The following is a 14294-nucleotide window of genomic DNA, read 5'->3' as shown; positions in this document are numbered from 1 at the left end:
AGAAGGTAGAGAGGGAGTGAGAGGACTTATAAAATAAATGTGTTCAAATGAGAGAGAGAGAGAGAGAGAGAGAGAGAGATCATGTAGAACATAACAACAGCAGCAATATTTGAACACTTTTATAAAGGTCAATTATACATTTCTAAAAACTTCATTGTATAACAAAACATAACCTTTTTTTATAAAGAGTAAAACAAAGTAAACAAAATGTTTTTTTTATGTTTATTGTTGTCTTATGCTTTCAGGAAAAATATCCAAGCTAAATGAGGTTTCCTGAGAAAAGTGTTTGTCTCACATGGAAAAGCCATTGTCTAAGATTATACATATTAAGGTAAGCGTATAAATTAAATGTTATTTCTTAAAAAGAAATAAGCATGAGAGAGAGAGAGAGAGAGAGAGAGAGAGAGAGAGAGAGAGAGAGAGAGAGAAATAAAGAGAGATGAAGAGAGAGGGGAGAAATAAAAAAAAAAGAGAAAGAGAATACAGAGAAAACTGCTTTTAGTTTTCATCAATATGAAGTTAATTCATCATTGATACACTTTTCCTGAATGTCACTAGATGTGTGAGAGAGAGAGACAGAGAGAGAGAGAAGGAGACATAGATACAGAGAAAGAGGGAGACAGAGAGAGAGAGTGAGTAGTGATACCTTTTAGTATTGCATAAAATCTGAAAAAAGTACATTTAAAAGTCTTGCTTTACAGAGATTAAACACATTCTCAGAATTTATATTTTGACAAGTATTTTTGTGTTGCAGCACCAGTGTTCAGACATAGGTTAACTTCCTAGATAGACGATTGAGGACCGATAGTGTCAACGGAAAAAAATCTACGCCATGAATATTGCTTTAATCAATACTGGTTTAGAAATGATAATGAAACTCTGGTACATTTTTTATTGACCGTGTGGTTTTCATGTATTCTCCCAAAAATAAAGATATGAGAGAATTAATACACTTTTTACGTGTACATGTACGTGTAAATTCAGTAGCATTGAAAGTTGGGTTATACAATGTACATATTTTGCTGTTTTAATGTTCCTAAACGATCATATTGCCTTGTTCATATTAATATTTAAATGTTTTATTAATACTCAATAAAAGTCTAATGTAATGTCTTAATTACTTTCATAATCATTGATATTCATTTTTATTTAATGTATCAACATCACTACGTCAAAAAATACATGCGCGGATCCAAAAAGAATTCCAGGGGGGTCGGACGGTTATTTGAGTTTGTCGGGGGGGGGGGGAGGGTCCGAGGCATATTTTTTGGTAATTTTATAATGTAATTTAAAGAAATTTTAATTTTGCAAGGGGGGGGGGGGGGTTTCAGACTCCCCTGACCTCCCTCTAGATCCTAGCATGAAATAAGCTTAGCTAATGCATGATCTTGTTTTTGTATATGCCTTGCAATATTATGTAGAAATAATCAATGTGATTGAGCATTTTGGTGTGAATAATTGCATGAATTTTTTTATTCTAATCTGTAATTTCACCATTAAAACTAGTGCTCTACTCAGAAGTTGTGCCGTCATTCTGTCTTTAAATAACCATACAGCTTTGGCTGAAAATGAAAGATGATGGATGCTTGTATATGCGTGTGATATACATGTACATGTAGGTAGAAGGGGCCTGTGATAGGAATTCTCTTTTAATAACTAAACTGCCACGGTCCATTTGTTGTTCTATTAACAACATTCGGTTTTAGCTATTCAAAAATCAAAAAAATAATTGAAAAACAAATAATTGGGTTTATTCAAGGATTTATAAGTTTGTTACATGCACTTTGAAATATTTCGCACTTTGAAAAAAACTCAAAGTGTGTTACTAGTAAATTTGGAACCAGTTAAACGCGCTTTTATTTTTTTTTTTCAAAGTGCGTTGATATCGTCGATATTATAAAAAACTGTTCAGGATTTGGTCCAAATAATTGATACTTTTATTGACATACAATAACTGATTGTTTTAACCTTGGTTTGATATTGTTTAGCTCAATGGGATATTTAAAAAAAAAAAAGAACCCAATGCATTCTCAGCTTACTTTATAAACAGTTTCTCGATTAGAATTTTTTTCTCATAAGCTTACGCAGTTTGACAATTTACACAAGAACAAATCAGGAGTTTTAAATTATCCAAATATGACATAAACTGCATCGCATAGCAATTGCCTTTTTAGCTCACCTGAACCGAAGGTTCAAGTGAGCTTTTCTGATCACCCGTTGTCCGTCGTCCGTCCGTCCGTCCGTCCGTCCGTCTGTCCGTCCGTCTGTAAACTTTTCACATTTTCAACTTCTTCTCCAAAACCACTCATCCAATTTTAACGAAATTTGGCAGAAAGCATTATTATATTAAGGAGATTATAAATTGTAAAAATCAAATGGCAGTCCCTTTTTAAACGAGAAATAATCGTGAAACTTTGAAAAAAGGGGGGGTATCTTTTAAAATCTTCTTCTCAAGAACTGCTGCACCAATATTACCAATATTTATATGACAACTGCTATATATAAGGCAGATTCTAAATTGTAAAAATGGTGACCCTCAGTCTAATACTGGGAGCCTTAGAAGGGTTCAAACTATGTGTAGTAAGCGTGTTCTGATCGTGTGTTCATTTATATAAGATCGGGCTCGTTATTCGGAATTACGAAACGGAAGCTCTTTGTGTTTCGCCGGTTTAACTTTAAAGGTAACGTTTTTAACAAAGAATGATATAAAGAATGTTTTATGAGTTAGTGGTAAATCGTAGTTCCGAATTCAGCTCTACAGTAGACTATCAGCATAATCACCATGTCTCGTTCGTCTCCGTAAATCTCCAACCAGCCTCTCTGACAAGTCGGAGATTTACGGACACAGCCGAGTTACGGAGACAGCCGGATCTGGTTGAACGAGACTAAGCGGAATCAGCCGAAGATTGCTGATAGTAGCGGAAAGGGCAATCCAAATAGAGGCGGAAATATTTTTATTCAATTTCTCCATAACTAATTATTCTTCATATTTGCAGTGTTCGACATTTCTTTTTCCCATGAAAAGAAAAAAGAATACAAATCAATTAACGCCCAATGTCGGAAACCCTAGTGAAGTACGAAACTACGCGCACAAAAGATTGCTCGTACTTCGGACAAGATCGGCAGCCTTTGTTTATTTTCCCGCCAAACAATCAAGATGTCAGCAAGTAAGAAAATTAAACTTGAGGAAAAAACTAGCGTTTGCGGTTTTATACAACATGTGTCACCGATAAAAACAAGCCGCACTAACAATAAATACTTTAACGCTACGGTACAAGTCCAACGAGATACCTTTAAAAAGGTTGCCTGCTTTGATGTGATGAAGCACTCTACCTTGGTCGAGGCCAGTCAAGCGAGAACGCCACTGAAACTTACAGATGTACAAATAGTACCCAGTCGATTAGACTCAGCCAAAACAGAAGTTCTTGTCAACTACAAAAGTAGAGTTGAAGTATCCAGACAATTATCATTTTCATACCAGAAATCTACAGAGGATGATCATGACTCGGCAGGAGAAAAGTTCAAAACGCTGAAAGAAGTGCAGAACACCCCAGAATTCAACAAGGTATTTCTTTTTGTTGTTTTAAAATAATTATCACCCCTCCTCCCATACAAGGATGGGATATTAACTATCCATGTTCAAGCCGATAAGAAGCATATCATTTATTAGATCCAGTCGACAGGTTATTTCTACCTACGTAGCTATTAAAAGATTAATACCTACCTTCGTATTTCCACCTACCGTAACAAGACATTGACCAGTACATGTACATTGTACAACTTTACTGCTAAATTCTTTCCCTTATTACAACTAGATCAAAGTAAATGTTTAATTTCTTTGTAATTATTTATGAAAACATAGTAAACTTATTTTTTAACTTATTAATCATTATGTCTTGATTAGGTTGCTGTTGAAGTCAAGATTTTGTCAGCAAAAGAAGTATCAGTACAAATAGTCAGAGAACTTCCAATTCAAAAGCAAGAAGTCATCGTTGGAGATAGCACGGCAACAATGAAATTGACACTATGGGATGAGATGGTGACAAAGCTAGAAATTGGCAAAAGTTACAGATTGAATCAACTCTCAACCCGTCTGTTCCAAAATGTAAAAACTATTACGGCTACGAAAGCTACAAGCATTGAAAGCATTGATGATTTGGTCAATTGTTTACAGGCACCTGAAGATAATGATGTCATTGAAAAGGAAGGAAAAATAACCCAAGTAGGTTTAGTGATGCACTTTTCATGTGAAATGTATAAGGGAAAAGTTGCCCTGCCAGATGATGATTCTAAATTCATCAGATGCCCATCCTGCAAAATGAAAATGGCCAAACAAACTCTACAAAAATCCATGAATGGTACTCTCTGCTTCTCTTATGGATACCAGAAAGTAAAGTTATCAATTTTCTCCTCAACATTATTTACAATGTGTATTGCTAATCACCTCAGTGTTGATAATGCGGAAAACATTGAAGATTTTCTTCTGTCAAATTCTTTCAGAGTAGCGTACTCAAATGAAACAAAAAATGTGCAAAACATTGTCCATCTTACTAATGTTGCTGGTGTAAACCAATAGCAAGCTTTTTTTTTTGAGTATTTTGACTTCTGTGTCATTTTGGAATGCTGGAAACTGTTATGAAGGATTTATTTAGTACTGTGAATATCAACAAAGTATGTTATTGATCATGGTATGTAAAGAGATGATGTAAGAGGTACCAACAACACCTTCTCTTAAAAATTCATGGTAAACATTGTTGTGTAGGCTTTGTAGATGGAAGTAACATAGCGAATGTAGATTTCTCTGTTTATGACTGGTGTAAACCAATAACAAGCTTTTTTTTAGTATTTTGATTTCTGTGTCATTTTGGAATGCTGGAAACTGTTATGAAGGATTTATTTAGTTCTGTGAATATCAACAAAATATGTTATCGATCATGGTATGTAAAGAGATGATGTAAGAGGTAATAACAACACATTAAAAATTCCTGGTAAACATTGTTGTGTAGGCTTTGTAGATGGAAGTAGCATAGCGAATGTAGATTTACTCTGTTTCTGACTGGTGTAAACCAATTTTTAGTATTTTGACTTCCATGTCATTTTGGAATGCTGGAAACTGTTATGAAGGATTTATTTAGTACTGTGATCATCAACAAAGTATGTTATTGATCATGGTATGTAAAGAGACGATGTAAGAGGTACCAACAACACCTTAAAAATTCCTAGTAAACATTGTTGTGTAACTTTTTTAGATGGAGGTAGTGTAGCGAATGTAGATTTACTCCGTTTATGACTATATTTTTTTTGTGCATTGGTTTTTATAAAGAAGCAAAAAGCTTTAATTTTTTATTTTTTATACTCAATTATGTCATTCAATTTTGGAATTATGTCCCTTTTTCCATAGGTCAATTACTGTTGAACTGTTATTTTTGAACAAGTGTACAGTCACTTGTAACATAAGAAGTAAATAGATCGATTTACAAGAATGGAAACTGATAATTTCAGAATTGAAAGATATATTTCTGGGAACTTTAATAAAAAATTTGATTAATTAGTGAAATTTAACATGCAGGTTTTGTGCATCTAGTCAGCATTGATTTTGTTTTTCTTGAGCCAGATATTGTGTTCTTTCTTTTAATGAGCATGGAGTAAATATTTTCTACATTTTAATATTTTTTTGTTCATATTTTTCATATTGAATGATTTCAGTGATGTCCTTTTTTCCATCTGTTAAAAAACCCTTTCTACACTGCACAATAAAAAATTTCGTTTATTAAGTATTTCTTTGCAGTCAGAGTGATCTCTCCTTAGATTTTTCATTTAAATTCTAAAAATTAGAAATACAATATATTTAACTCCATTTGTAATTAATTCAAGTATTCTTTAATAGACCAAGTTAAATCAAAAAGTGATTTTTATTGACTGATACTATGTTGTCTTTGAACTTATTCCCAGGGGTAAATGCCACACACTATATACTAGAAATTAAACAATCACAAGATTACATGTAACTCCTTTATTTTTTTCAATGTCCAAAAAAATTGCACTTGTGTAGAGAGGGTATTCATTCCTATGAAAAATGGAAAAAATACACTTTTATTTTCACAAGCATACATTCCTTTGGAACTTAAATTTTGATACTTATTTGAAGATTATATACTATTAAAAGAATTTGATGTCTGATTAATACATGTATTATTAATGTCGGAAAATTATCAAGTAGGTTTTATGCATGTTGGAACACCTTTTAATTAAAATTTTTTTAAAACCAATTATTGATTTTTTTATTAGTGCATTTAGATTTGTTTTATAACATTTTTGAGCAAACAAAACTGAAAACTTAAAATTTTAGAATGAAAAGTATTACCGTACTTCTGTAGTTTAATTATGTTTGTGAAAAATATAATTTGGATGAAGGTCTCATCAAGAACTGTAAATATGTTTGATACATTATATTCATAATTGAAATGCAACAGCTATCAACACATATTTTTATGTGATACATGTAATTCAGTTTTTGTGGTATTTCCGTATTTTAACAATTTAAAATGATTTATCACTGTACAATTTGCAAAATGACTTTGTATTGCTTTTTGGAAAAAAAATTGTACTTCCACATTTTTTGAACTTCATTAATAAAAATCTGTTTGTATTTCATTCCATTTTTTGTTGTCAATAGCAATGATCTGACATTTGAATCAGAACTTAAATCCACATTAAAATGTGACATTAATAAAAAAAACACTTACGTTGGTTAATGGATGATGATTTAATTTGTTAACTATGTTATACATGATAGGATCTTTCTTTTGCATTCTTTGCCTTATCCATCCCAATAGTTGTTTTCATTATTTCTAATCACTACATAAGTAAGAATTTTATGTGGAATTAGGCAGACTTGTCCAAAAATGCAACCTTGAAGGCTTTTTCAGGTTGGAAGTAAGCTATGCATCCCATTCAATGTAATTAATACTGAAAGCCTGAAAGCTGAACATTTCTCATAAATAAGCACCTTCAGACGGGTATATAAACCGTTCGATTTCGTTACACCCGATTGCACACTCGAAACTCGTGGCCGTCATGTAGCACTCCTTTCGTGCTCTTATATTTTTAGCTCACCTGAGCCAAAGGCTCAAATTAGCTTTTCTGATCACAATTTGTCCGTTGTCTGTCATCGTCGTTGTCATCATCGTCGTTGTTGTAAACTTTTCACATTTTCGACTTCTTCTCAAGAACCACTGGGCCAATTTCAACCAAACTTGCCACAAAGCATCCTTGGGTGGAGGGGATTTAATTTTGTCCAAGTGAAGGGCCATGCCCTCATTCAAGGGGAGATAATTGGGAATTAATGAAAAAATGGTGGTATCTTTTAAAAATCTTCTTCTCAAGAACCACTGTGCCAGGAAAGATGACACTTTTGGGGAAACATCCTCAGGTAGTGTAGATTCAAGTTTGTTCATATCATGACCCCCGGGGGTTGGTTTTGGCCGACAAAAGTTTTACATAGAAATATATAGGAAAAATCTTTTAAAATCTTCTCAAGAATAACAAAGCCATAGTTGATCATATTTATATGAAAGCATCCTCAGGTAGTGTAGATTCAAGTTTGTTCATATCATGACCCCTGAGGGTTGGGCTGATCCAAAATGGCCGACCAAAGTTTTACATAGAAATATATAGGAAAATGCATTAAAAATCTTCTTCTCGAGAATAGCAAAACCACAATTGATCATATTTATATTGAAGCATTCACAGGTATTGTAGATTCAAGTTTGTTCATATCATCACCCCTGGGGGTAGGGCGGGGCCAAAATGGCCGACCAAAGATTTACATAGAAATATATAGGAAAAATCTTTAAAGATCTTCTTCTCAAAAATAGCAAAGCCACAATTGATCATATTTATATGGAAGCAATCACAGGTAGTGTTTATTCAAGTTTGTTCATATCATGACCCCTGCGGGTAGAGCGGGGCCAAAATGGCCGACCAAAGTTTTGCATAGAAATATATAGGAAAAATCTTTAAAGATCTTCTTCTCAAGAACCACTGGGCCAGGAAAGATGAAACTTATGTGGAATCATCCTCAGGTAGTGTAGATTCAAATTAGTTCATATCATGACCCCTGGGGTAGGGTGGGGCCAAAATGGCCGATCAAAGTTTTACATAGAAATATATAGGAAAATGCTTTAAAAATCTTCTTTTTAAGAAACACTGGGCCAGGAATGATAAAACTTTTGTGGAATCATCCTCTGGTAATGAAGATTCAAGTTTGTTCAAATCATGACCCCCAAGGGTAGGGCGGGGCCGAAATGGCTTATCAAAGTTTAACATAGGAATGTAACAAAAAAATCTTTAAACATCTTCTTCTCAAGAACCACTGGGCCAGGAAAGATGAAACTTATGAGGAATCATCCTTAGGTAGTGTACATTGAAGTTTGTTCAAATCATGACCCCCAGGGGTAGGGTGGGGCCAAAATGGCCGATCAAACTTTAACATAGGAATATATAGGAAAAATCTTCTTCTCAAGAACCATTGAGACAAAAGATGAAACTCCTGTAGAATCGTCCCCATATAGTGTAGATTCAAGTTAATTCACAACAAGACCCCCAAGGGTAGGGTTGGACAAATAACCTATAAAAGTTTTACATAGGAATATATGAAGAAACCTTATGATATTTATAGGGAATTATCCTTAAATTGTGTAGATTAGATTCAAGTTTGTACATATCATGACCCCTGGACAGTTTAAATTCAAGCCCCTCCCCCCCCCTCAGTAAACTTTCAGTTCTGATATGATCTGGTATGTGCTTTTTCCTAGCCAATTGCTCAGGTGAGCGATGTGGCCCCTGGGCCTCTTGTTCCTTTTTTGTCTATGCAGCAAAATTAATGTACTTCTTATCTGATACATTGGGCTATGTCAGAAACGTTTACTTCAAGTTGCTGAATATCATACGTTTTGGATAGAAAGATAAGGGGTAGACTACCTTCTTCCTGAAATCAATTACTAGTAAATGATGCACTGGTAATTGACCTGTATGATTGGTTAACCCACACCCACCCCCGTTCTCAAAGACGGTTAATGAGATTTACTAGTGTTAACAATTCATCATACAATCAGCAAATTAGAAATTCAATTCCAGATTTTTCTATTTTAACATATTTTTTTAAAGTGCGTTAAGTGTTTCGATAATAAAAAATGTTGAAGTTCCTTCATAACGCACTTTGATTTTTTTTTTCAAACTGCGTTAGCTTAATCCTAAGTTTAACGCGTTTTATTTTTTTTTAAAGTGTGTACTTTTCTCAAAGTGCGTTGCCACATACGTTATTTAAAATCCACTATAAATCACAAAACTTGTGTGCTATAATTCTTTAGAAACTGTACAAAGAATGTATGGTGTATCAAATTATTTGATAATGAGAAGATGGGATAAATAAGTAAAATTAATGTAAGTAGTCAGTTTCATGTGTGTATTTCAAACCTGACAATGTAGTGAGAATCATGTGTGTCTAACTGGTGGGTCACGTGGTCTGATGTAGTGGAGTTCAGGGGAAAACCCAAATTTTTAATATAATGAATTTACGAATTATCAGCCCCCTAGGCTAACAAGAGTAGACAGTCTTTTATAAATTTGCTCAAATTTTTTCTTCACGACCCTTAGAAAATAGTGTAGTGACTTTCTGGTGAAAAGTCATGTGTAGTGAGTTTCATGTCTTTACGAGTATGTGTGTGTGTGTGTGTGTGTTGAAAATAACATAGTAAACTATTTCAAACATTTAACGGGTTAAATATCTATCAAAAATACCTTCTTACTTATTTACATACTTACTTACCTCATAAAATTTATTGCATAGTGGTCATTATCATATATACTGATATATGAAATTGTATTTTGATGAAATATGATTAACTTAAAGAAAAAAATTATAATGATTTATGGTTTTCTTTAGTGATGTTTTTATAAACAAAACTAAATAAAATGTTCATGACTTTAATATATTCATAGGAACATACTAAAAAAATCATAAAACTGAAATATTTTTCATAAAATCATTACATAGGGGGATCACCTTACATGAACACAGCACGACTCCGTGGTTACTCTCTCCGTGTGTCCAATGATACCTCTGTACCACCAATAGAGTCCTCGTTTTACAATGATCCAGGAATCGTCACACTACCCACCATTGTAGAGGAGGACTGTGAAAGAACAGCTCGGTACATCTGGATTTATCAGTCTAATAAACCAAATTACGACCCGTGTCCACTACTTGAAATATGCGAAGTCCAGGTTTTCGGTATGTAGCACTTTTCTATAATAGGATAATTTGTTAATACTTTTTTCTTATTTGGTTTGTTAATAACTAAGCTTCAGCTTCGCGTCGCCGTCTATGAGCTTGATTAACCCGATATTTTTATGTATGGTCAGTCACACACAAACTTAATAAGTGTTTTAGTTTCCCGAGGAATATCAAGTGAAACATTCAATCAGAAATATCAATGATCTACCCAAATCCATGTAAAAATGGCCTTTACATCTCGTCCAATTTTACACAAACACACTCTCCAAAATATCATTCTCATCTTTCAAAGACTCTTTGAAAATCTTCGCTGCATCTTTGTTAATGAACAATTTTTTGTTGCTTTTCAATTCGAAATGTTTCTCCCTTTCTTCCACAGAGATTCGAGCAAATCTCGACGCCGCGATTTTATTCTGCTCCAGGCAAAATTCAAAGGGCAACTACTCTAATTTGAAAGTAATGTCAAAGGGCAACTACCTAATATATTTTTTTTAAACCTTAAACTTTTATTTAGTATCATTAAATGTCCAGATGAGAAGGCGAAGCGTCAGCCATATTGCAGAATATTAATTCTCACCTGATGGACATGGAGATATATCCTGCAGTCACGTGTGGTGTAAAAACCAACGAAAATGTGCCATTGTAGTCAATTATATAATGATCGGTTGTATTATAGCGCTTATTAAAACCTCACTACACCTACACTCATACTTTTTAAGACACTACGTCACAAGATGGCGATTTGAATGTTTTGTTAAACTGTTTACAATGTATATCGTTTATATCGGTTGTATATCGTCGTAGCTGAGTGGTTAAAGTATCGGGCTTCTGAACCGCAGATCATGAGTTTGAATCTGCCTGGAGCTTTTGTTTATGTTAACTAAATTAAATTTTTGAAAATTGTAATTTTTCATCAAAAATTGCATATATTTGCGTATTAGACATAAATACTTCTTATCAATTATGATATTTATCATAAACAAGTAATTTTCTGCTGAATTGAAAAAAATATCTCACAGTGTAGTGAGCCACCTTAAATGTTATCATAAACACGTATAGAAACAAAAAAAAAGTAGGTGACTCGAGCCACTTGGCTTAATACATAACTTTAAGGAGATAAATTATCTCAAAGCTTACGTTTTACAACATCTGTATTTTCGTGGCATCCTGTCATGCGTCGTGAATATTTATATTTTTAAGTGGCAATTTCGGGTTTTCATTCACCTAACAGTTATGAAAGAATAACATATTTTTTTAAAATACCGCAATTTTTTTCATGAGATGATTTTTTAAGGATGTGATTCTGGACATTATGGGGAGAACTGCTCAAGTAATTGTGATCATTGTAAGAACAACGCTACTTGTGGCATACAAAATGGAGAATGTGATAATAATGGGTGTGCTGGCCCTGGATACCAGCCTCCGCTTTGTAAAGGTAAATATCTAGTTTTTGACAAAGGTTTCAGCTCTTCCTGCAATGCTTTCGAACCTCACAGAACTATCAAAAGTCAGTATATATAAAGTACTTTAAAACCTCACTGCGATATCGACATGGAGCAGATATCAGATAACTAACATAAGTGGATATTTTCATAAGTTATTCTTCTTAGAATGTAAAACTGGATATTATGGTGAAGACTGCTCCAAGAAATGTGACCATTGTAAAAACAACGCCTCCTGTACCTTACAAAGTGGGGAATGTGATGCCCTTGGCTGTGCTTACTCTGGTCATCAGCCTCCTTCATGTAAAAGTAAAGTAAACAACTTAAGGAAAATAAACTAGATTGCTTTTAAAAAGAATTTCAAATCACAAGAAATGCTGCTTTAGTTAAATTGCTTGATGAAGAGTTGGTAAAAGTACGCGTGCAATAACATTAATATGCTATTTATATACTTACCATGAAACAACCTTTTCAATACATTAAATAAATTTTAAAAAAAAGAAACAAATAAAAAACCTGGATTAAGTATAGATTTTTAAGGTCACATTTTACTTTAAGATGTCATCTTTTTTTTTGTTGGCAGGTTGTATTCCTGGGATGTACGGCGTTCATTGTGAGAAGAACTGTAGCCGATATTGTAGGTTCATTAACTGTGACAGAAAAACGGGCGCCTGTTTCGACGGATGTAAAAATGGATATATCGGGAGTTTCTGTAACCAAAGTAAGACATACGAAGAGAAAGCATACATTCCTCAGACCATTTATTGTTTATAAGTTTAAAAATGTCCAAATACATACACACGTACACTGTCTGACCATTTGTTTGTCTGTCTGTCGGTCGGTCGGTCGGTCCGTCCGTCCGTCCGTTCATCTATCTATCCATCCATCCATCCATCCATCTACTCTGACAAATTAAAATTAGACTTGTTAAGGGTTTTTCAGCTTGTCCTTTTGGTAAATACGGACCAAACTGCGGAGAAATATGTGGACATTGTTACAACAACACAGTCTGTAACCATGGTAATGGGACATGTCTGGAGGGATGTGAAGCCGGTTATTGGAACCATAATTGTAAAACACGTGCGTTATTTTCTTTTAACTTTTTAACTATCAATCTCTACAACACATGCATGCTTTTTATTATACATCAGTTTAATTTTTGCGTTATTTAAAAAAAACAAAAAAACAATGCCGAAGTTTGTACATAAAGCAAAGCTTAAAATTACCAAAATACGCCTGTTTTATTTCTGCTAAAGTTTAATGATTGCACTATGTTTGAATTAGGTTTTGCATTTTCTTTCATTGTACACGTGTTTTAAATATTAATATTGCTTAGTAGCGGGACCAACAATGAACTGTGTTCATCATTGGTCTTAGTTGAAGCCCTGTCTGTTTTTTTTAATGTGACCTTTCTTTGTAAAGGGCTACAATTACATACGATCTCCATAATGGTGCAAAATTATTTTTTAATGCAGCTGACTTTGGTCTAAAGGATTGATTAATGTTAAACTTTCTTCAGATAAAAATCATATCTAATTCACGTTAAACAAATGAACCGTATACTAGTATAATTCAAAGCCAAATAAAACATACCAACATGTTTATCAGTATTCTAATACATGTATAGCATTCATGACAGTACTCGCGTGGTTTTATGGCATTTTAGCTTGGGAGTTTAGATGTGCTTGATAATGCTAATGCCAGTGTAAATAAGCAATCTTACCTTGTTACACTCTAAAACATCATTTAAGGAAAGGGTATATAACAAAAAAAAACATATTTTCCACGTTATTTCTGGTTAAAATGGAGGAATTTCTATATTCAGTTCAAAATCCCCTCCTGAATTCTCATTGGCTGTCCCAAGGTCAGGAAACATGTCGGACAAATTCAACTTGCGTTGTTGACATACACAAAAACAACAATTACTAGAATATGATCTACACCTGATAGTTGCGGATTATTTTATGCTATGCACAACTATAATGTTTGAATTCAAGTAACAAATGCATTTGGTTGTCATTTATACACGATTTGAGCCGTGCTTGTTGCGGATACCTCCTGTGAATCACCCCTGCACTCTCAACATTACAAAGATTCAATAGAGTTGTACCTCTCTAAAAAACGGGAAAGACTATATTTTTGCAGCTATAACGGTCTTGATTAACAGTTTTTTAGGAGTTTAGATATCAAAAACGAACTGCTAGCTACAAAATTCGTTTTTATAATTCTTGTTCTTATAAGGTTTAATATCAAACCATAATTTATAGTAAAACTCAACCCCTGTATGTGATACTTAGTAACATTTAATTTTAGTCTGCAGCGACGGCAGATATGGACAGAATTGTCAGTACACATGCAGCGGAAACTGTGTGAATGGAGAGGCTTGTGAGAAAACAAACGGAAGTTGTAGGTCCTGTGTCGATGGATTCCAAGGGTCTAAATGTGACAGAGGTAGATCACTGAGTTAAAAAAAAATCAAAGATTATGATTCTTTTCTGTTCTTTCTCATACATTAGATATCATCTAGTTACTTTGCACCAAAGCAATTTATCCTC

General features: G+C 33.7%; 2 protein-coding genes and 1 long non-coding RNA gene across 6 annotated transcripts in view; all 3 read left to right on the top strand.

The window, feature by feature from the left end:
- Window positions 1-1514, top strand: part of LOC136274724 (uncharacterized) — a 6539-nt gene extending 5025 nt beyond the window's left edge. For both annotated transcript variants that reach the window (XR_010713157.1, XR_010713158.1), the window contains exons 2-3: window positions 246-331; window positions 755-1514. This is a non-coding gene — a long non-coding RNA (uncharacterized lncRNA). The remainder of the gene's footprint in view (window positions 1-245; window positions 332-754) is intronic.
- The window catches only part of LOC136274713 (uncharacterized), a 52983-nt gene that overhangs the window by 37824 nt on the left and 865 nt on the right, over window positions 1-14294 (top strand). Inside the window, exons 3-8 of one of the 3 annotated variants that reach the window (XM_066082216.1) lie at window positions 10058-10294; window positions 11592-11732; window positions 11908-12048; window positions 12323-12460; window positions 12682-12819; window positions 14053-14190. In XM_066082216.1, the coding sequence (XP_065938288.1) occupies window positions 10058-10294; window positions 11592-11732; window positions 11908-12048; window positions 12323-12460; window positions 12682-12819; window positions 14053-14190 (933 nt within the window). The remainder of the gene's footprint in view (window positions 1-10057; window positions 10295-11591; window positions 11733-11907; window positions 12049-12322; window positions 12461-12681; window positions 12820-14052; window positions 14191-14294) is intronic. The other 2 variants (XM_066082222.1, XM_066082226.1) reach the window with 2 other exon arrangements.
- Window positions 2942-5341, top strand: LOC136274718 (uncharacterized). Its single transcript, XM_066082239.1, has 2 exons — window positions 2942-3565; window positions 3905-5341. Exons 1-2 carry the CDS (start codon window positions 3158-3160, stop codon window positions 4574-4576), a joined length of 1080 nt encoding a protein of 359 aa, XP_065938311.1. The 5' UTR covers window positions 2942-3157; the 3' UTR covers window positions 4577-5341.

The sequence above is a fragment of the Magallana gigas genome, chromosome 1 (genome assembly GCF_963853765.1).
Source record: "Magallana gigas chromosome 1, xbMagGiga1.1, whole genome shotgun sequence".
In the NCBI taxonomy this organism is placed as follows: Eukaryota; Metazoa; Mollusca; class Bivalvia; order Ostreida; family Ostreidae; genus Magallana; species Magallana gigas.
This window is presented reverse-complemented; position numbering and strand designations above follow the sequence as displayed.